Consider the following 21,335-nt stretch of genomic DNA (forward strand, 5'->3'; position numbering starts at 1 on the left):
TATGAATAGGCACATAAGTTTTCACCAAACATGGTGGTCAACGTCTAGAATTTGGAAGGTTTTGTCTACCTTTCTACTGGTCTAATAGTAATACTACTGAGAATTGCCTACCTTTCTGCAGTTGCATTTTGGAGAAAAGCATGCACTCTGCACTCATCCTGTTTATAACAGGTATTGTTGTTCTGACTGGTTTTGCAAACCAGTTGTGCTAGAACTAGCTCCTTGGATAACATGAAACAGTGCTGTCACAGGGAAGTCCCATAGATTGATCCCAGGTTTGGAAAATACTGTTTAATAGAACAGAGTTATAAGCAGACCATTGCAGCAGCATTAATTTGTTCCTATTACTATGACTTTATTCCTCAAAAGATTATGATGCACACTAAAACCTTGAAGTCAAATGATGAGGTTCTATGTAGGTGAGTATTGATGAAAATTTGCCAGAAAATGCTCTAGGATTGTGGAAAAGCTCTTGAAGCAGTCTGTTCCATGCTTGCTTTGTGTAAGTATTTCCCACTTAGAGATACTAGAGGGTATTTAGTAGTTTGAAAAAGACATAATATGTGATGTTGACAAATATCAACAAATAGGACACATGTCAATAGAAGCAGAAGTATAAAAGCTGAAGGTAATCTTACTTGCCATCACAAATGATGCTTTTTTTCTTTCTTTCGTTGGTTTTCAAGGGAGGTGTGTAAGTGACCATCTTTTTCTTTTTAGGAAATGTCTGCATAAAACAATTCAGTGTTTAAAGGGCCTCCATAGTTGAAAGAGTCAAGTACTAAATACACCTATATTATCTTTTTCATGTGGTTTCTTTGTATTTTTTGTTTGAAACATGATTATTCCTAGCAAATAGAGTGTTATACTAGCAGCAAAAATGGGCAATACATTCCATAGAATTAACTCACCTATGTATTTTTTATTGTTGTATTTGTCTCTTTTCAATCCTTCTTTTGTGCATATTGAAGAATTTTGGACATTTAGCTTTAATAATTTGTTTTGAATTTAGTTGTGTGCACTCAGCCTTTAATCCGTCTTTTCAAAAATTTGCTTAAATGTGTACTTCTCCCTCTCATTGGGAGACACAGTATTTTTAAGGTTCCGCTGCTCTACCAAAAGCAAATGTTGTTATGATAAAATAGACTGAGGAGGAAACAAAGCAGGTTTTTTTTAAAGCAAATGAGCCTCATGTGCTTATGCAGTTATACTCCTCCCTTCCTTCCACACTAAAGCAATCTTCAGTGGTTACTTAGAGCATGAGAAATTTTATAGTAATATACTGCGATTCAAACAAGAGATAGAAGCATACAAATATGTGTTAGAAATGGGAACACTGCTCAGAAAACAAACAACAGAAAAGAAACTTCCGTTGTTTCTTACCTTTCTCATTGGTCTGTTTAATTAAAAAAAAAAAAGTATGTGATAAAGATCTTGCTGAAAGATGGATAAATGTTAGTTATTAACAGACAAATCTATAGGTTGCCCTTCTGTTCCCAGTTCATACTTGTTTTGGTAAAACTTGTTGAAGGGTCAGATCTTAATATTGAAAATTCCTTGTGTGACTTGGTTGTTTTTTCTTAGGTGCAATAGAGATCTCACATAAAGCTTTACTTGTCCTCAACACTCAAAAATCAAGTAGAAAATACTAGTTAATATTTTTGCAGAGCTTTAAAGCTGCCTGATTTCCCAGAGTAGTAGTTGATATGGGAAACTAATAAAATCCATCAGGGATTGTTCCCAATTGAGTGCTTTTCAACATCCAGAGTTCGTTAGGACTTAAGTGACACACAAGCATTATCTGATCCATCTGTCAAGGTATTGCAGAGTGTGCTGGACAATCAGGATGTGGCCAAAGTGTGCCATGGTTTCCCTCCTTGCCCACACGTCCATGTTTTGTCCAGATGAATGAGGAGTTGGGGCTCAGGTCTGGTTTCTTCATGAAGACAAAGGCAGAGCTAACCTCTGGAACTGAGCACTGGGACAGGGAAACAAGTCAGACATAGCCTCTGTTAACCTTTGGTCTTCAGGTGTACCTGCAGAAACCTGCAAAAGGAATGTGCAGTTCAGATCAGCTGCTCTCAAATATGGGCTCTGGAGATGCTCTTCATATCGTCCTTAAGGGAATTTCTCAGTTATGGAAGCTTTGTCCGTAGCAGGGTTGCAGTGGGCAATCATTGTTTCACCATATAAATCATGACCTATAAACTGAAAGATTCGTTGCTTTTCTTATTCTTTTCTGTTTTTGTACTCGCTGGTGTTTTGTTTAGTTTTTTTTTTGAAGCTTGGAAGTTGACAAGCAGCAATGATCTGATGGCTGTGTTAGCAGGCACTTCTGTTCACAGCTGTCTGTGGTTGTTATTATCTGGCAAGGATAGGCAAACGCTTACTGTGTGGCATGGATTAGACACCCTTGAGATCTGTATCTTTCCCTTCTCAAAAACTAAGGTTAGGAGAGGGGATAACAATCATGAGATTGTTAAAGTTTAAAAAGTTGTATCGTAGGCCAACTCTCAGGCTTACAGTTGTTCTGTTCTTCATAAATCACTTTCCTTCTTTTTGATTCTCTTCTTTTGAAAGAAAGTTTTCAAGATCTTTCAGATGTTTCTCAGTCTTAAACTGATCCTTGTTTGATCCAAGAGAAAGCTCCATATGTTTGTTTTTCTGGTTAAATGTGTTTTTTTTTTCCCCACGTAACTATTTAAAGTACAGTCTTTAAAGAGTTGGAGGAAGGTTAATGAATCAGTGAGTAAAAACAAAGAATGACAAGAAGTATTTTAGAAGCAATGAGCCTAGATGCAGGTGTATGTCAAAGCTCCAACACCCCTTTGTTACATGGAAAGATTTGAAAAATCAATGTCTCTGTCCCCTGCCTGGTTTAAGATTCTTTTTAGGCTGAGGAAGATCAGCTAAGAGAAAGCTCTTCAGCTACTCTGACCAGACTGTTCTAATAAAAATCCCCCAAGGAGTATGTGCATGCTCTTTTTCTTCAGGAATGCATTCATAGTCCATGAGGTTCCTGACGGACATTAGGTTCAGCACAGCTCCCCTGGGACTTGGCTGACTTAATTTGATGTTCACCAGGTGGTACTGGACGACTTGAAGGTTTCTTCTGAGAGACGTGAAAATTTTTCCTGATTATTGATGCTGTATTTTTAATAACGCTCAAAAAGCACAAAAAGGTTATCCAGATATAAGCAGGTCAGTGCTCTGCATCATGAGCTTTGTATTTGTCTTCTCCTTGGCCTATTAAATGAAAACAAGGCAACGTTGATTGCTACTTATATTAAGAAAAATAATAGTGTATATTGAAGTACTTAAGCAAAGATGCCCTGTGACAGGGATCTAAATTCCAGTGCAACTTCTTTTCTTGAGCTGTCCTAACAAACAACTGAAGTCGTGTAGATTTATAAATATATTTTATTTTCTGGCTTAAAGCGTTCCGTGTGCTATTTAGCACTACAGAACTTCTGGTCATTTTGTCTTTTTTAGACTAGTTCTTGGGTTTTGGAGAACTGTTGTGTAATTAAGAATAAATAGTCAGAAAGAGACGATACACTGAAACCTGGCAGTTAAAATGGTCTATGCAGGTTCTCACAGATTAACAATTATGTTTTCTGCCGTGAGCTGCAGATTGAAATCAGTCAGAGTTCACCGCTAACTAGTTTCTAGGTAAAAGTTGTTGATTACAAAAAGAGAGAAACAGATTTTTTTTTTTCTTTTTCTTTTTTTTTTTTAAAGTACAGGAAGCTGCTGTGTGGGTGTCAGTGATTGGGTTATAAGTAAAATTCAATGCTCTAGTGCTTTGATCGTGGGACCTACTGCATTTGCCCCACCCTTACCCACTTCCTTTAAATGCAGCACCATGCATTCCACATTGCGGTTATAACAGTACTGTTAACCAGTGATATTAGTGGAAGAACCTTCACCACTAACCAGTGTGTAACCTTCAACCTCTTCTAAATTTTTATTGCTCGCTTATAGTGGTTTTGACCTTTTTAACCTTGAAAGAATATAAAAGTCCAAAAAATGCAGGAAGAAATTGTAGTTTCAGTGTGTTTTCTTCTTGTAGTGATTATTTAATAAAAACAATTGTTTTTACCACTCCAGCTTTTTTCAGTCTTTGTAAATATTAGGATTTATTTTAAATATATTGAATATTAGTAACTAATAGGGGCGGTGAGTGTTGTATTAATAATGGACTTATTCAATGATAATGTACTTAACAAAATTATGTATTGGTATTCCCAACAAAAACTTAAATAGCAGAAAAATATCATAATACGGGTAATCAAAGGACTAAGTACTGAGTTCATCCCGTGTAAAAAAGAAGTTAGTGGATTTTCTTAGCAGCTATTTGAAATACAGGTATTAAAATAAGCAGTATTGAGAATTTGTTATTCCAGACTGCACACAGTCAGTTCATCAAATAACTTTGTTTTTTGATCCATTTATTCTTGGTAGCTTTGATGTATTATGGAAACTGAATTTATAAATTGGCATTTCAGAGGTTAGTGGTTAACACCTCTATCTTCAAGTTAAGGACTTCGATTCCGTTCTCACATGGCCTTTTTGACAGGCAGTGTTTTTTGAAATGTCAAAATACTGCAAAAAATCTTGAGAAGACAGAATAGGGGACTAACTAGCCTTCCTTGAATTAGTAAGTATGGTTCTCCTCTTTCAGAGATGCCTCGCTTGTGTGGAGTCACAAAAGACCTGAATGCCAACACAAAGGTTTGCCCAGTGTTTAATTTGAGTGACTAGAAATTATTACATAACGATATTATTAATCATAAATTTAGCCAGCTAAGGTGGTAGAGTTCAGTATTTTTACCAAATGACAAATTGCAGAGCTGATAGAAGTATTTTGCTGTTGCCAGCAGTTAAGTCTGTAAAGGCCCCACTGACTTAGGACTCAATCAGTCAGATTTGGCTTATGTGACTTTTTTTTCATCTTGCCAGTTTGAAGATAAAGAGATCTAAATCTGCTGATGGCTTTCAAAAATGAGAACGGGTGGGGTCTTTAAGATCTAGTAAAGATCTAGTAAGATCTTAATATCTTATTGAACTACCCTGAAAACTAGAAGCTGTTGAGCTAGACTCAAACTGTTGAACTTCATTTGCACCCCTGAGGTACTGTAGATGCCTCGCAGCACTGTGCACGATCAGATCCTTCATGCTGTCAGCCACAGCTTTTCTTGCACGAATCGGAGGGGCAGGGCAGGCAGCTCTCGGAATGACAATGTTTGTAGAGCCCTGTTCTGCTGCTGCCTGCCTTTGTATTTGATGCTTCCTCCCCCTTTATGTCCTTTCTGATAAATATAGTTCTTTTTTCTGTGTGTCACTTCTCTAAATTTAAGGCATTTTATGGTTTGACTGTTTTTATAATTTTAGACTTATTTTTCATCTATAAAGCAGTGCAAAAGTACTGTCAGTTTACATGGCCACTGACGTCTTATTAACAGCCCTCTGTTGAGCATTCAGTTTAACGAGAGAAAAAAATAATTAAAAGAATTCCCTCGCATTTGAACATTTTTTTAAATTTGCATGGGCATGTTCAAGTCATTTGGATCACCTGTTGGTCTGAAGGGGAATACAGAGCGCTGTTATTCACTGTGTGATCACAGGAGTGCTTTGTTTATTTCTAAGTGGTACCACACACCTGTTTCCTTAGAGCTTCTTGAGTCCCCAAGGTTACTCACGAGTAGCACGGTGCCTGTTCACCTTTATTTTTTCCTCATCTGCAGCTGACTGTGAAAAATTCAATCTAAAACTTTGTGACAGACAGGAAAACTTTTTTTTTTTTTTTCATACCTTCTAGAAGACCTGACAGTTGCGTTAGAATACAGGCATCCCTTGTTGTTTAGGATAAATGACTCATGGGTGGAGCACCTGCCCTAGCCACAAACTAAAAATTCCATTCACGCTTTGATTCTGTTGTTTATGCTGATCTCTCACAGTGAAGATATTTCAGTACCGATTGTTGAAATAGGTTGTTCAGAATCTGTTTCAGAACAGTTCGTTATCTGAACATACAACGATTCTTCTGCTAACCTCACCTTTTCAGAAGTCTGTAATTTTAACAGTATTTGTCTTAAGCTAAGATGTTCAGAGTTACTGGCTAGCAAAAGTTGAGAATTTTGGAAATAATAAGCAAAAACTGTTTTGATTTTTTTTTTTGCATAGGAAAAATTCTTACTTTCTGTTACTAAAAATATATATTATGATTTTGTGCAAACAGCTTGATAGCCAAACAGTTGAGTTTGAAATACAGTGCAAAAATAGCCCCTGTTGAGGACAAATACCTTTGAATATTCTGTAGAAAATTGGTTTTAATTTAGTGGACTTTCAAGGACATTTTGAAAGCTGGTAATAATTTTTTTCTGTAAGTTCCTAAAGCTCACAGTTTACGAAAGTTTTATTCCGCATCAGTGGAAGAGCTGGATAGTTTAACAGCATGGTAAAAAACATGCTGAGTAAGTTAGGAATGATAGATAAATTTGGTTAAGTGCCAAGGGAGAGTTCTGCTGGGAAGCACCTTACGCATTGCACAGTCTTCAAAATTTGCTGGAGTAACACCTCCTCGGGCAGATACAAGGTGTGTGAGGAACCTTGGCATTACTTGTTCAGATGTAATTGCAGGTATGGACTTCACTCATACTGTCACTACCTATCCTACATAGCATGACTCTGACTTCTTAAAGCATATTTTTCACTTTAGAACGTTTCCTGGAAAGGAGTACCTGTGTAGTGAAAGTTTAAAGCCATGTCACCTCAACTCTGCCATGTTTGCCTGTCAGTATGCATAATACAAGTCTTCAGACACATGAAAACATGCTGTTTCTTGCAATACAGAAGGTACTTTTCTAAGAAAAAAGCTAGGATCATCCTTGAAACATGGAATATAGTGAAAACTCTAAAGGTTTCATTGTTTCACTGGCAATATCTTGTAATGTAATAAGTCAAATTCTGTAATGGCATCCTACCAGTGAGATTATATTTGCCTTGAACTATAGATCTCAACCCTGAAGTTTGCTGTGGGGTATGAAATTAGATAAACCCTTCACATGGGTGGAGTTCACTATAAGTTAACAGCATTTGCTGTGGTAAACCATTTTGTTCATCATCTCTTTTTGCTGAAGTGAGTCCTCGGTGTGGTTTGGGTGCACCACTTGGGTAACTGCTGAAACTGCTGTGGTTTCAGAATAGGACCTGTTTTGCTTTTTTCTAAACTTTTTTCCCCTGAAACTATTAGCAGAAAAATCAAATAAGTAAGGGTTACAACTGTTTGCCTCTGCTTTCGTATTGCCATATCTCAAAAATGTTAAGCAGTATCGTTATAAAATGTAGTATTTTTAGTCACCAGTATGTATAAGATTAGTGGCACCTCAGTAACTACTGATAGTACATTTTGCAATCTTAGTATTTTACAAATGTCCTTCAGTTCAGTTGGTGATTTTTTTTAATATGATTTTTGTATTTTTGCTTTATGTTTTAGAAATACTTAACCCACATCCTTGACATGCTAAACATAGAAATACAAAAGTTTTATTTAAATATATACTTATTGCATTGGGGGATTCACACTTGGGGTAAGCCAGCAAGGATGTGTCATAAGAAAGAGAACTCTGGTGTCATTATTACTGATTTGTGGCCAATAAATTAGTAAATTTGAACATCTAAAACCAAACAAACTTCTGCCAGGCCTTCGGAAACCATGTTTGCTGAGTGTGGCAGGATAGAACAGGCTATAAGCAGCATACTGAGTGGAGCAAAAGAGGACTCATTGAGGAGTCTGTTGCAAGTGTTAGGATTGGCTTCTCCATGTGGGCACTGCCCTTAAATTTCTCTGCAAAAAGTAACCTAGGTCTCATAAAGGTTGCCCCCTTTCTGCTTTTCTTCAAAATAACAGCATTAAAATCCTCTTCTATTCTTCAACAAACAGAACTAAAGAAAATGGCACTCAGAACATAAAATGAACATTTTATGTTATTAGCAGTAACTCTAGTATTCACGGTGACATTTCCCCTACAGACAAGTTGTTCTTTTTTGATCTGTCCTGAAGATGAAGCACAAGAAACCCCTGATGCTCTTTGTTTATGTTCTGAAACCACTAGGGGCTTTGTGCAAAAACATTAAACAGGCCACCTAGAAAAAAACAGGTTTGCTGAGCAAATACGTTGCAAAACCTGCATTCGTATTAACAGTCACCAATTCCACAAAGTGGTTTCAGCAACAGAAGATTTAACCTCTGAAAGGAGCAGCTTAAAATGGACCGGTCTTTCCTCCATCCATCAAATCTGGTTTGGAACAATACAGGGTGGAGAGAATTTGCTTGCTATATCTAGCAGTAGGGGAACAAGAAAAAAAATGTAGGCTCTTGTTTTGCCTTGACCTAAAAATAGAAATACAGATGCTTTAATTCTCTCCGTAATTTAAAAATTATTTGCTCCTTTATCTGCAGAATTACGTTTAAAAGAATGCTGAGTTGTTCATCTTTTGCCAAGTTTGTTCCTTACATTGCATAGGTGTGTCAGAAGGTGAGATCTGGTGGAGATGAGCGGTATGTCAATGCAGTAAAATGTTTCCAGTGTACAAAACATGGCCTCTGCAAAGGCAGATTGAAACGCTGGCAAAAGAGGGTCCGTGCTTGTGGGGAGAGCAAATGCTGCTGGTATTTCCTGTATATTTTGTCACTTCCTTCCATGAAGGACAAATCCTTGGTGTGATCTGCCTGTCTTTTAGAAGCCCCACATATAGTTGGAAAATAATGGAAAATCAGTTGGGAATATAGTTGGAAAATTCCCCATGGAAAATAGTATCGGAGTGACCATTTAAGAGCTCATCCATCCTCCAGCTTCAGGGCAGCACAACCAGCGTGCCTTCTAGATACTGTTTCTTGAACCCCTTGGATATGATGTGGAATGCATCAAATTCCCTAAGTAGTCTTGAGTATTCTTAAGTTTTTTAGAAATTTTAGCAATTGTCTAATATAAATCTGTCTCTATAACGTCTAAATCTATTAGTCTTTCTTGGTGTCCAATTTGCAGCCAAGACTATGATCAGGTTCCTCCTGAATATTCTTAAGACTAAACAAACCCAGTTATGTCTCCTGCTGCACGTGTCTTGTTTCCTACACCTCTTTCTGTATGCTTGTTCTCCTGAGGGCTTTCCTAACTTGCTTTGCATTTTCCCTGACGCACAGTGCCAACAAGTGGTTGCCATATTCAATTTGAGGCCTAACTTGAGTGGAAAAAATAATTTTCCCTGTGTAGGGTACAACGTTCTTGCATATAAATTCCAGTATGATGAATGCCTGCATGTAATGTTCTAAGATTTTGTTGCTGATTAGCAAGCCGTGATCAGTTGGTGTTCAAGAAGCGTCTGGATGATGCTCTTAGATGGTTAAACTTTTAGCTTGCCCTGTGTGGAGTCAGAAATTGGTCTTGATGAGCCTCGTGGGTCCCTTCCAACTCAGGATATCGAGCAATTTGATGTGGTCTTACCAGAGATTGAAAAGGAAATTTGTACCTCTAGCTCTCGTTTCCCATTTTTTCCATTGGCTTATTGGTAGGCATTAAATATCCATTGAATGCCTTCTCAGTGGAGAGCAGGGCTGATGGTAGTGCTACTGAGGTAAGAGTCCGCTCGGTTCCTCCTGACCGAGGCTGAGGACCATAAAGCCCCTGCAGCCCTTCAGGAGGTGCTGCCAGCACTGTGTGGAGCCCGCTGATGGTGAGGGCAGCACAAGAAGGATGTGGAGCTCTTGGAACGGGTCTAGAGGAGGGCCACTAAGATGGTCAGAGGGCTGGAGCACCTCTCCTGTGCAGAAAGGTTGAGGGAACTGGGCTTGTTTAGCTTGGAGTGGAGAAGGCTCCAGGGAGACCTCGTTGTGGCCTTCCAGTACTTGAAGGGAGCGTATAAACAGGACGGGGAACACCTGTTTGCATGTTGGTAGTGATAGGACAAGGGGGAATGGTTTTAAATGAAGACAGGGGAGGTTTAGGTTAGAAATTAGGAGAAAGTTTTTCACTCAGAGGGTGGTGAGGCACTGGAACAGGTTGCCCAGAGAGGTTGTGGATGCCCCATCCCTGGAGGCATTCAAGGCCGGGCTGGATGCGGCTCTGGCAGCCTGCTGCAACCCTGCCCAGAGCAGGGGTGTTGAAACTAGACGATCTCTAAGGTCCTTTTCAACCCAGGCTGTTCTGTGATTCTATACGTCCTACAGACTGACCGCAGGGAGGTGGGCTTATGGCTGGCCTCTGGGACAGGGGGGAGGCTGAGCCGGGATTTAATGGCAGGTGGAGGCAGGCTGCTGGATGGAAGTCTGCTGACCTTTTATTTCTCCTCTTTGACAAACGAGGATTGCCACAGATTCAGGCAAATTCTATTTGATGCATACAGCTTATAACATTTATGAGCACCTGTCACTGACTGAAAGTACTTTCTTAAAAGATAGCAGCCTGTATCTTAAACATGGCAAGTACCTACTCTGAAATCTGGGTTTTCAACTCCATTTCTTTGTGCTTTCCTAGTATGTGTGCTCTGATGTGAGTAAATTATAAGATTCCTGTTAAATTGTAGTTCGGACAATAGGAAGCTTAAAAAAAATATTTTTATGAATGTAAATTAAGTATGTAATTCAGGTTGTTATGTGAGAAGTTGTAAATATATTTTCTTTTTAAAATGTTTCCAGATTTTCCTTTATCATTTGTCAAGTATACATTATCATCATGACTGACCTTTTTTTTAAAAAAGAAAAAAAGGGGGAAAGAATTACATTTTTCTGTTTAGTTATTTGACCTAACAAAATCGTTTTTTCAAGGGGAATTTAAAAGTAAACATTGAGGTTCTAATTGCAACAACCAAAATTTACAACCACGATTCATGAGCATACAAAATAGCTCCTGTGATTGCATCTGTTACTGGGGTAGAGTATAAGAACAAGAAGTCACCTACAGAAACTGGGTTGCACAGCAAGCACCCCAGAACAAGGTGATTTCTTCATCACGCTGTTTTCCGTTGCACATAGTGGTACAAATGTAAACCAGTTCCAGGAAAAAAAAAAAAAAAGCATGCATTCTGTAAAGTCACAGATAAGTTACTATTTTGTTCTATTTAACATGATTAATTACTTACCGTTAGTAATATGTTTCCAAATATTTTGTCTTTTATATTATCCCAAACAATCTGAAATGTCTCTAATCCTGGAAATTGAGCTAAAGTCATGCTTGTAAATTTTTCTGATCAAATGTCTTTACATTGGGTTTTATAATTTAAAACCTTGATTGTATTAATATGGAGTATTTGTAAGAAAGATAATCAATTAAACCAACTATTTGAGATTATTTGCATTGAGAAATGAATAGTATTGTATTTGGTTAAGTTTTAAACTACCCCAGGAAGAATGGATGATGCTAAATTGCATCACAAGTTTCCTATTTAAGGGGTTTGCATTGTCCGTGGTAAGTAACTTCTGTTTTTTTCTCCTTTTTTTTTCCCTAAACTTTCCAGGTAAAAGTACTCCTGTAAGCCACCTTGGGTCTTCAGATTTTCCCAAGCCCCATGATCCATTCCAGCCATTTGGGGCTGACAGCAGTGACCCGTTTCAGAGTAAAAAGGGGTTTGGGGACCCATTTAGTGGAAAAGATCCATTTGCTCCCTCCTCTTCAAGTAAAACTTCTAAAGACTCTTCCTTGGGGTTTGCAGACTTCAGCTCTGTAAGTTAAGTTCATTGTCTCTGAGCAAACCACTTTCTGCTCTGCTTGCAGCAATCTATTGGGTTTTTGTTTTAACTGCAAACCTACTGTTCACTGGCTTCTGTCTCTTAGTACCTTCATGCTGTCCTCATTGTTTTTGTATTAATATTTCTGTAATAAAAAGGTATTATTTCAATAAAAAAGGAGTTTCAAGTTTCATACTAAATTTTGAAGGGTTTATTTGCATTTAAATTATTTTAGTACAGTGTGCCTTTACTCACAAATTCTTTGTAGCAGAATCTGTGTATTGTTTTTGTTGCATGGAGGCTATTCTGTAAACTGGTTTTGGGGAGCCAATGATGTAAAGATTCAAAAATAATTGTTGGAGACATTTATATAGCAATTTCACCATATCCTGAGAAGTGAATCCTTAAAGGGAAAGATTCCCTAACGTATTTGTATTTGTTGTGAAAAAAGTTCTGACAATCCTGTCACAATGTTTGCTGTATACAATGGAATGTGATGCTAAGGGTACGTAAACGAGACAGAGATTGAAAATTTAGCTGTTGAATTTTGTTCCAGTTGCTGGTATTGTAGAAAAGCCCTTGTTAGACAAAGAAAACGATTGTTTTGTAGAACCAATACAGAAGCATCCATTTTGCACTCCAAAATACAGTATCAGAAGGCGAAGCCAAGTACTTGTTCATTAAATATATCCAGGTTTCTAAAAGCCTGGCTTTGTTTTAAGTGCTGGCAGGTATGTTACTGAATTGGAAATCAATGTAAATATAGTAGTAGCGTGGTTCTTATGCTTCCACACGTAGGTAGAAATCTGTTCCATCCACAGCTTCAGGCTTCTTCCTTCTTTCATGTGTTTTTGCTGTCACATTGCCACGCAGTGAAATTGCCAGCTTAATCTGTCACTCACCTCTGACGAACGCAGTTCAGTGTTCAGTAAGTGGAGATCTTTAAGCTGAACCTTTCAGGTTGCTGATTTTTTAAATGTTTTCCCCTGATTATTAGTTACTAGTAAATGTGTATCACTTTTCTATTCTATATTGTTAGTTGAGGTCATCTATGCATACTTCTAGCTGGCCTCAGTGCTTTAATTTATCTATGATACTGAAGATGTCAAAGATGAAGATATTATGTATGCTTTACCACAGTTAGTATTAGCCTGTTGAATTTGGTGCACAGTTAAATTCTGTGATTGTATACAAAATGGTGACATTCTTAATAAAAATAAGACGCAAAACTTGCTTTATCTGAAATTTCTTGAACACCACCTAGTTTCATCCTTGAATGAAAGACAAGGAATGGAATGGAATGACTGTTTCCCAGCTATTGTTGTCTTATTTACAGACTGCATTTCTTAAGTTAAAAGAGTGGCTTACACTGATGGATTGCATCAAATGATTAACCAAAAGCTCTGATCCCTGTCCCGTTGGGTGCTCTAGTGTTTAATTCTCTGTGCCATCAAGTTTCCAGGAGGTGAGAGTAACTTTAAAAGATGAGGAAAAATTAGGAGAAGCGAGATCTTGAGTAGCAGCCACTTCTAACTATTGTTAGGTGGCACTTCATCCAATAAAATTAAATTTTAACTGATTTTGTGAGTTGCTTTCTACTCCTGTAAGAACAACAACAAAAATGTTAACAATTTGGGAAGAGATGGGTTTCCTGGTTCTTTTCAGTGTTTATTTTTTGCTTGCCTATAACACGATTATTCTGCTACACCTGATAATTCTTAATCCTTCTGTATAAAGTCTTAAGTGTACTAGTTACCTCGTAATCAGGAAAGATGTGCTTGTCTTCTCCTATTCTTTGGGAAATTTTGCTCATAAAGGAAATCAAAAGCAATTTTAATTGCAGAAGGTATTTTGACATACTGGTTGAGTCATTGGAACCTGAGATCAGATTCTTAGAATAATGTAGGTTTGAATAATTGAGTAATGTGACTTTTAATTGGAATTCTTTACTGTTGCAAAGAAATAACATGAGGACCTTCACTAGTTTTTAGTAGTACTCTAGAAAATACGGCTCTTTTATAAAGATGTTGGCCAAATCATGCACCCAGAGTTCAAGTATATTCTCATTGCATTCTTAACTTCTTTACTGGCATTGAATATGACTCTTTGGAACAAACCAAAATATTTTGGTAGCTCATGTTTCAAGTATATCTAGTTTCCAGCTTCAATTTACAGAATAACAAGAGAAACAATCTGTTAATGCAAAGAAAGCATTTAAATTTCCAAAAAAACAGCGCTTAGAACCAAGCTAATTTATTTCTCTTAATATAAGCTGGTAATTTAGCAAACACAAGTCAGTGTAGCTTTTTGGTTTTTGTATGTCATTACTTTTGCTGCAGAACCTGCTGTTTTCCTCATTTATGCATTGGGTCTGAGGATACTTTTGAAAAAAAGATACGAGAGTTTTTATGAAATGACACATAAGTGATACATATTTATAGACTTCTTGAAACCTGGACGTATCAAAAAAAAAAAAAGTTATTATTTTAAATGATTTGTAACTGAGTTACATGACCTTTTTATAGGCCATCTGTGCAAGAATCAGTGGCCAGAATGAATTGTTTCACTATCTAATGGTCAGTTATGCTCCTGAAAATTTTACTTCATGCCAACTCTTTGTAATAAGGCACATACAGATTTGTTTCCAACTTTTTTCTTACTTTTTTTTGGTACTCAGCCCTTTCTATCCACAAAAATAAATTATGTATTGTAAACAAGTCATAAGTTGGGCTGTCATAAGCTTTATCCAAAGATTTATCCAAACATACAAGCTACATAAGTAAATCTATTCTCTCAACATTAAAGAGAAAAAAAAAAAGGCACCCCAGAATGTTTGACCAAGGCTTATTGTATTTCTGAAAATAATAACTGTTTTTCTTGGTCCTAGCTATAGGATATTCTTTTTGAATCCTTGGAATACGTGGAGAAGTCCTACTTCTGTTTGAGCCTGTCTTCACTGTATCTTGAAAAAAATCTATTTAAAATTCTAGTTAGCACTTAAATCTTACCTGTCAGCTGCTCCCTGAAAATACTTAAAGAAGTAACGATAGTAGGATTTCTTCATTGTAAGATATTAAATGTGCAGTTCTGCTGTTGTATGCCAATAACATTGAGTGCAAAGGTTCTCAGAGAAGTTTTGGTGGCGATGTAAGCAGAGGTATTGTTTGAAGAAAAGTAGCTTTAGAAGTAGCTTTGCATCAAATTATCATGATTTTGCAGGTATTGTGAGAAATAAAATGAGGAAGCGTGAGCATACAGAAGCATACATTTACAAAGCATGATTTAACTTGAGTAAATGCAAATTGGACTTTAAACAAATACAAATAGCTGCATTTATTTAAAAATATAGATTATAGATTATATGCAGAATGGAAAAGGCAAAGGTGGGAGCATTCATGTAGTACATACGCAGCTAGGCATAGGTCTATTACTTAAAGTTGCATTTAAAATTCAGTATTTCAAGCTTGTCTGGGAAGGAGTAGCTGTGCCAGCTGGTGCTGTGGCCTGTTTTGCTGTGTTCAGAGTTACTATGTTGAGGTCCAGAGGGCAATTTTGCAGTGTACATTCAGCTGAAATTAAAACTATACATTCCATGTAGTTCTCTCTCCCAGGAGAGAAGAAGAGGGGAAAAAAAAGAAACAGATTTTCCTGAACATTTATAAAAAGAACAAAGCAAATTTTAGAAGTGGGATATAATGCAAACATTTGTGTGCACCTCTGCCAACACTTCTGCTAACATCATCCTCTTTGGTGGATGCTAAAATTAAACAGTAACAGATTGTATTTTAGATTTAAATTGTTATTATTTAAATATTTTATAGTACTTTATGTATAAGGTTTGACCAAACAAACTTATGCATAGTTCAGCGGTAATACCAGACCACAATTTTGGAATTGTTTTGTTTAATAGTGCTTAAAGTGTTTTGGGAAGCTCAAACAGGCTTGGAAGCTCAATGTTAAAATGTGTTATATTAGTATTTTCTGCTGAAGTAAATTGGATTCTCTTACATTATTTCTTACTGGAAAAACTCACCCTGTATTTTGTGAACAGTTGCAAGAAGTGCTTCTGTAACTTTTGATTGAGTGATGAAGCTTCCCACAAATCAGCAGTCTCCAGAGTCATTACTGAAGCCCCTCACCCTTAGCAGGAAATACTGCAATAAAACTCTGCCATGGACTTGCAGAAGAGTAAATAAGTCTTGGTTTAACCAGCTAAGGGTTACGCATTTACTGTTCTCAAAAATGGATGCAGGTTGTGATGCTCCCAAACCGCTAACTAACTTCTGTGTTTGTGGGGTTTTTGTTTGGCTCCAGTCTTCTGGCCATGTCCATACACAATTGGGAGGTGGATGCAGGGACGTGCAGCCCAGATGGGTTAGTCCTCTGGTGGGAGGAGGAAGACGTTAAGGAGATAAAGGAAAGGATGAAGTGAGGAAATGAGTGAGTGAATTTTTGTCTTAGTCCAGAAGAGCTACCCTAAGACAGCTTGGTATACGTGATTCATATATTATTTAATGAGTCTGATTCATTGTGTTTTTCTACTAGCTTTTTGATAAATTTATTAATTTGTTTTCCATTCTCGTTTTTTAGTTTGGAAATGAAGAACAGCAGCTGGCTTGGGCAAAGCGTGAGAGTGAAAAAGCAGAGCAAGAGAGACTAGCTCGGTTGCGGAGACAAGAGCAAGAAGACCTTGAGTTGGCTATTGCGCTCAGTAAGGCTGATATGCCAAGCTCCTAGAGGTTGTTTGGCTCCACCCTGTCCGAGTGAATCCTTTAAACGTGGCTTTTATAAAATACTAAATTCTTCGTTTCTGTTGTGAAAATTATTCTAGTCACCTTCAACTCTAAACAAGGCTGTCTGGTTCAATCAAACTGGGCTCTGTGTGGCTTTTCAAATGCGCAATATGCAAGAAACACTGTATAAGCTGTATTATATGTTCTAGATAAAATTTACTGCTTGTAAGAAATTTAACACATGATCCTAAGATACCGAAAGCAAAGTTTCTTTATCTTGAAGACAACGTTGCATATAGAAACCTGCAACTTGTGAATCTGGCTTTTTATTACCTGACTTCCATTGTTTTTTGAGGCTGCAGTATGATTTTCAAAGAAGATGTTATAAAAAGATATTTATAGAATTAGCTTTCACTTGTTACATTTATTTAATTATTCATAGTAGGCTAATGGGTATGTTATCTACATCAAAGTCTTCAGTATAAATTCATTATTAGATATTCCCTTTTTACCCAGGATATATGGCTTTTATGAAAGAATCTGGCAATTTATATATGATGAATACAAACATAGTGAAGTGTATAAAATATTGCAAATTTGAAACCTGTATGAATGAGTAGTTTTCCGTATTTAAACACTTACTTGCATTGGCTTTTAATTGTAGGTGACGTAAAAGAGGGAGTTAATTCAATTGTAGTAAATTGGACAAATATGATGGTTTGCCAGTTAAATAACTAGGTAAAATCTTGCTTTATCTCATAAGCAAATGTGGTTACAAGGTTATGGTAAAAGTCTGAGTGCTTCTTTCATGTAAAATCAAGCAACTGAAAACTTAGTAAGGTTGAGCTGAGTTCTCCCCTACAAGTCGTTTTACTCTCTTTTGCTCTGTCTGCCAGAACAAAGATCATATTTTTTGTGTTATCCAACTGACAGTGTGAGATAGTCTCTACCTCTATTTCTTTATTTCCATCTATCTTATAATATGGGGTTGCAGATAAAGCATTCTTTAGCTGAAGTAAGGCCAAATTCAAACAGATTTTATTTGCAAAATACATGTTCATGCATAAATTATAGAACTGGATTGGCTTTTGAATATGTCTTGCAGTAGTAAGTCCAAGTAGGAGCAGATTTTATATACACTTGCAGAACTCAAAACTTCCACCTGGTAAGGATAACACAACATGTTTTACATGTCATATAGAAAGCCCTTCTGATAGATCTGTGAATTATTTACTTACTAAAATGCCTTTTCTGGTAATTACAGGAATTCTAAGACTTCAGTTGTCTTTGCCTTGCACTTTTATGTCTAAATAGTGTAGGCATCTAGCACAATTTTTTTTAAATGTCCTTTACATGCATCTGCTTTCCTATCCTTGGTTCTGTAGGAATACAAACCGGGTACTTAACATTCTTTGTTTTTACACATGCAGCCATTATCTTGTAACATTTTCTCTGTTTTCTGGAAAATGTGCTATTCCTTTGTCATCTTTAATGCATTTACATTTTTTATGTCCTTGCTTCCTTAATTTTATTTTTCAAAATACAATGATAGTGCCTGTTCATTGAATGAAAGCAATCTTTCCCCATGCTATTGTAATTGCCTTATTCTGGATGCTTTCCTTGCACAGAGATAACAATCAAATTGGATTATTTTAATCTTATTAGTAGTTTTCAATCCTGAAACGTCGCTAAAACATAGCACTGGTTGTCTCAGGATCTTGTGACTAGCTATATGGGTGAGTGCATGTCTGTGTGTGCGTGCACACACACATATGTAAATCTATTCATTTACACATGCAGCAATATGTAAGACAGAACCAAAACCCCCTATCTCAAAATGCAGTGTTAGGAGTCACAATGCTCTGTTTTCTGTGTGTCTCCTGTGCTACTGGTACTACAAATAATGTGAATCTTTAATTTGCCTCAGAAGGGGAGAAGATGCATTCTAGTATCAAAACAACCATTTGATGATTTTTAGTACTTTTTTTTTTTTTAGTGAATGCAGTAGGATTTCTAGTTTTACAGAATCCAATTTGCTTTCCCTTCCCAATGCTTCCTATTGAAATAACTTTCCTCTAAAATATGTCAGCTTAAATGATCAAACGTATTAAAACATTAATGAATTCTCTTTTCTGTTGGTTTACAAGACTCAAAGTCTCTGAAAACAAACATGGTCTGTCTATAGCTAACATGAGATGAAACTTGCTGTGAAAGAGCAATTTTCATAATTGAATGACTGCAGTGCAGGATTCTCAGTGAAGTTAAACAAATTGTATTCATGGGTGAGATTCTCCTTTTCATTTTCACTGGGGCAAGAGTCTTTGTAGTGTCTCTTCTGCTAGAATAAAACACCATTTATATGTAGTGCCATTTTAGAAAGGAAAACCACTTTTGGACTACTACTTGGATGATGTCACTCCAGTGGGACAGGGTGGATGAGCTAAATAGCTTGATTCATTTTCTGTGTTATGTACCATAACAAGACTTTCTGCTGCTTTGTCAGTGCTGAAAAATATTGTAATTTATAATGCTTCTCAGGCAATGAGTCGGTGTTTTCAAGATGTTGAGCAGGAAGCCAGAAATGTGAATTAATCTAGCATTCCACATAGCGTTAGAACTGATTATTTTCCTGTTTCCTTATGGACTCATTCTCCTTATTTGCTTGGACAATAGCAGAAGATCAAGCAAATGTCCTCTATGCACAGTGTGTAAGATCTAGTGACCTTAGGTTTACTGAAACACTTTTGATTCAACATTTTAGGCACTGTGGTAGAGGAAAACTTAGCTGTGATTTCTCTCTGTTGTATTTAATACAGTTTTCCTTCCTTGTAAAGAGGAAGATTGCCCACATTCTTCCCTTATGCTTGTAACTTAGTGTTTTGTATAATAACTGCACTTGTTCTAAGACAAAATTTATTGCAAGATGCTGATCTTATTCTTCCTCCAGAACAGTGAAATTTAAAGCACAAATAGGCCTTTTGCTATTTGGGCAGATAAAATATGTACAATGCAAGATATATAAAATGTGAGTATACACAATGCATATACAGTGTACATTGAGATCCATATTATTTGTGTGTGTATATATATATATAGTGTATTGAATAATGTAATAATAGTGTGTGTATATACTATATATGTCCACATACTATGTCTAGTATATAGTTACTTGTGCTGTACATAAAATGTGTATATACAATGGATATGTAGAATATGCATATATATTCTATATATTAACATTTATGTGTATGTATGTATTCTTTAGAGAGAGATGGATACAGAAATGGAATCTATACAGAAATACAGATTAGATCGTGGCTCTTAGAATTTCAAAGTTCTGGTGAAAGAAAAAAAGGAGGAATGACTACTACTAATAAATTTGTTTCAAGATTACTTCTACTGGCATGAAAAACTGTGTTCATTAGTTGTGCCAAGTGTGAGAGAGAAACCTGGCAGAAAGTAGGTATCATCTGCACTGGATGTGATTTCACATTCTTTTGAGTTTTTCAAGTGTCTTTTTGAAATGTAGACTTAATTTCTGATCTTTTTGCATGTGTGGGTCATGTGATGTCAACTTTTTCTCAGGCTGAGGCAATGATTTTTCTCCTACATTTGCTTTTTTCTTTTTTTTCGCCTTTTAAAAATACTGTATTTAAGGAGCTATCCCCACCCCCACCCCCCACCCCAAACACACACACACAGATCAAACAGGCACATGCTAAGGTGGAAAACGTGTTTTTCTTGCCTCATTCCAGTTATATGGGTTGCACATAATTGTCATCTGGATTTCAGTTCTGTTTTTCCTCCATTTCCACCTAAGTTTTTACTTCAGGAGGAATGACTATCCATTGCATTCTTGGCTTTGAGGAAAGAATGGAGGTGATTCTACTTTCTTCTTGGATAAATTATTAGACTCTGTAGTACGTTGAGCAATCACAAAGAGTTTAGTAGGCTTTTATAGTGGCACATGTGTATTTTATACAGAGTACCGTCACTGCTGGAATGACTCATGGAAAACCATGAATTGCATACAGCACCAAGGCACAACAGTTAAAACAGGAAAGACAGATAATTTTTCACATTGAACCTACGCATGCAAACTTTGCATGTAGGACAGATATTGAATTACCCGCTTATTCCTTTATAGACCAGTATGTTCGCATTTGCCTCAAGTGGTTTCCCTGAGACATAGTCAAATGCTCTTGTTGTAAAACATACCAGTCATTCTGCAATAAAAACAGATGCTCATAAAAGCAGTACTCCTATAATACTGCTGTATGAAATATTTTTATATTGGCAAATTTATCCTTATGAAATCTCTGCCCTATGAGGATCATCTGTCCTTACTGTATTATGTTTCATGTAACGTGCTCGCAAAGTGTAGGAAATTCCAAGCTGTGTCCAACTTTGTATCTTTTTTTTTAAATTCCTGTCTGTTGTCAGAAATTTTGTAGAAATCATTTTGTCATCTTATGCTGAAAGATAATGCACTTTTCTTGGATTCTTCTTATAATCCTTTTGGGGTTACTATTTCTTCTTTAGTGTTTCTCCATTGAGAAGAGTATTTATTCTGTAGAACCAAGGCCCAAGGAATTTTGGTCCAAGTAGAATTGTTGCTTTTCCTCATGTCAGAGTTTGATTTCTGCCTCCTCCTGCGTTTTATTCCTCCCTCTCAGGAATTTCACTTCTGTTTAATCCTAATGTTGCATATGAACTCTGTTAAAGTGAATTATCTGTGCTAATAATGATCTAGTTCAAATATCTTCCTACACCAGAGGAACAGCCAAGTTTTTGTTGTATGTCAACCATTGCATCTCTCTGTAGACTCCACAACACCTTTTCTTAGAAAGGAATTTTGCTTGGAGTATGGTGGAATC

General features: G+C 36.7%; 1 protein-coding gene across 5 annotated transcripts in view; it reads left to right on the plus strand.

The window, feature by feature from the left end:
* Window positions 1–19,851, plus strand: part of EPS15L1 (epidermal growth factor receptor pathway substrate 15 like 1) — a 41,548-nt gene extending 21,697 nt beyond the window's left edge. For 4 of the 5 annotated variants that reach the window (XM_048077840.2, XM_048077842.2, XM_048077845.2 and 1 more), the window contains 2 exons: window positions 11,515–11,720; window positions 16,316–19,851. In XM_048077840.2, coding sequence (XP_047933797.1) covers window positions 11,515–11,720; window positions 16,316–16,462 — 353 coding nt within the window. In that variant the 3' untranslated portion in view covers window positions 16,463–19,851. The remainder of the gene's footprint in view (window positions 1–11,514; window positions 11,721–16,315) is intronic. The other variant, XM_066983966.1, reaches the window with a different exon arrangement.
* The last annotated feature ends 1,484 nt before the right edge of the window (window positions 19,852–21,335 follow it).

Source organism: Anser cygnoides, chromosome 27 (genome assembly GCF_040182565.1).
Source record: "Anser cygnoides isolate HZ-2024a breed goose chromosome 27, Taihu_goose_T2T_genome, whole genome shotgun sequence".
Classification (NCBI taxonomy): Eukaryota; Metazoa; Chordata; class Aves; order Anseriformes; family Anatidae; genus Anser; species Anser cygnoides.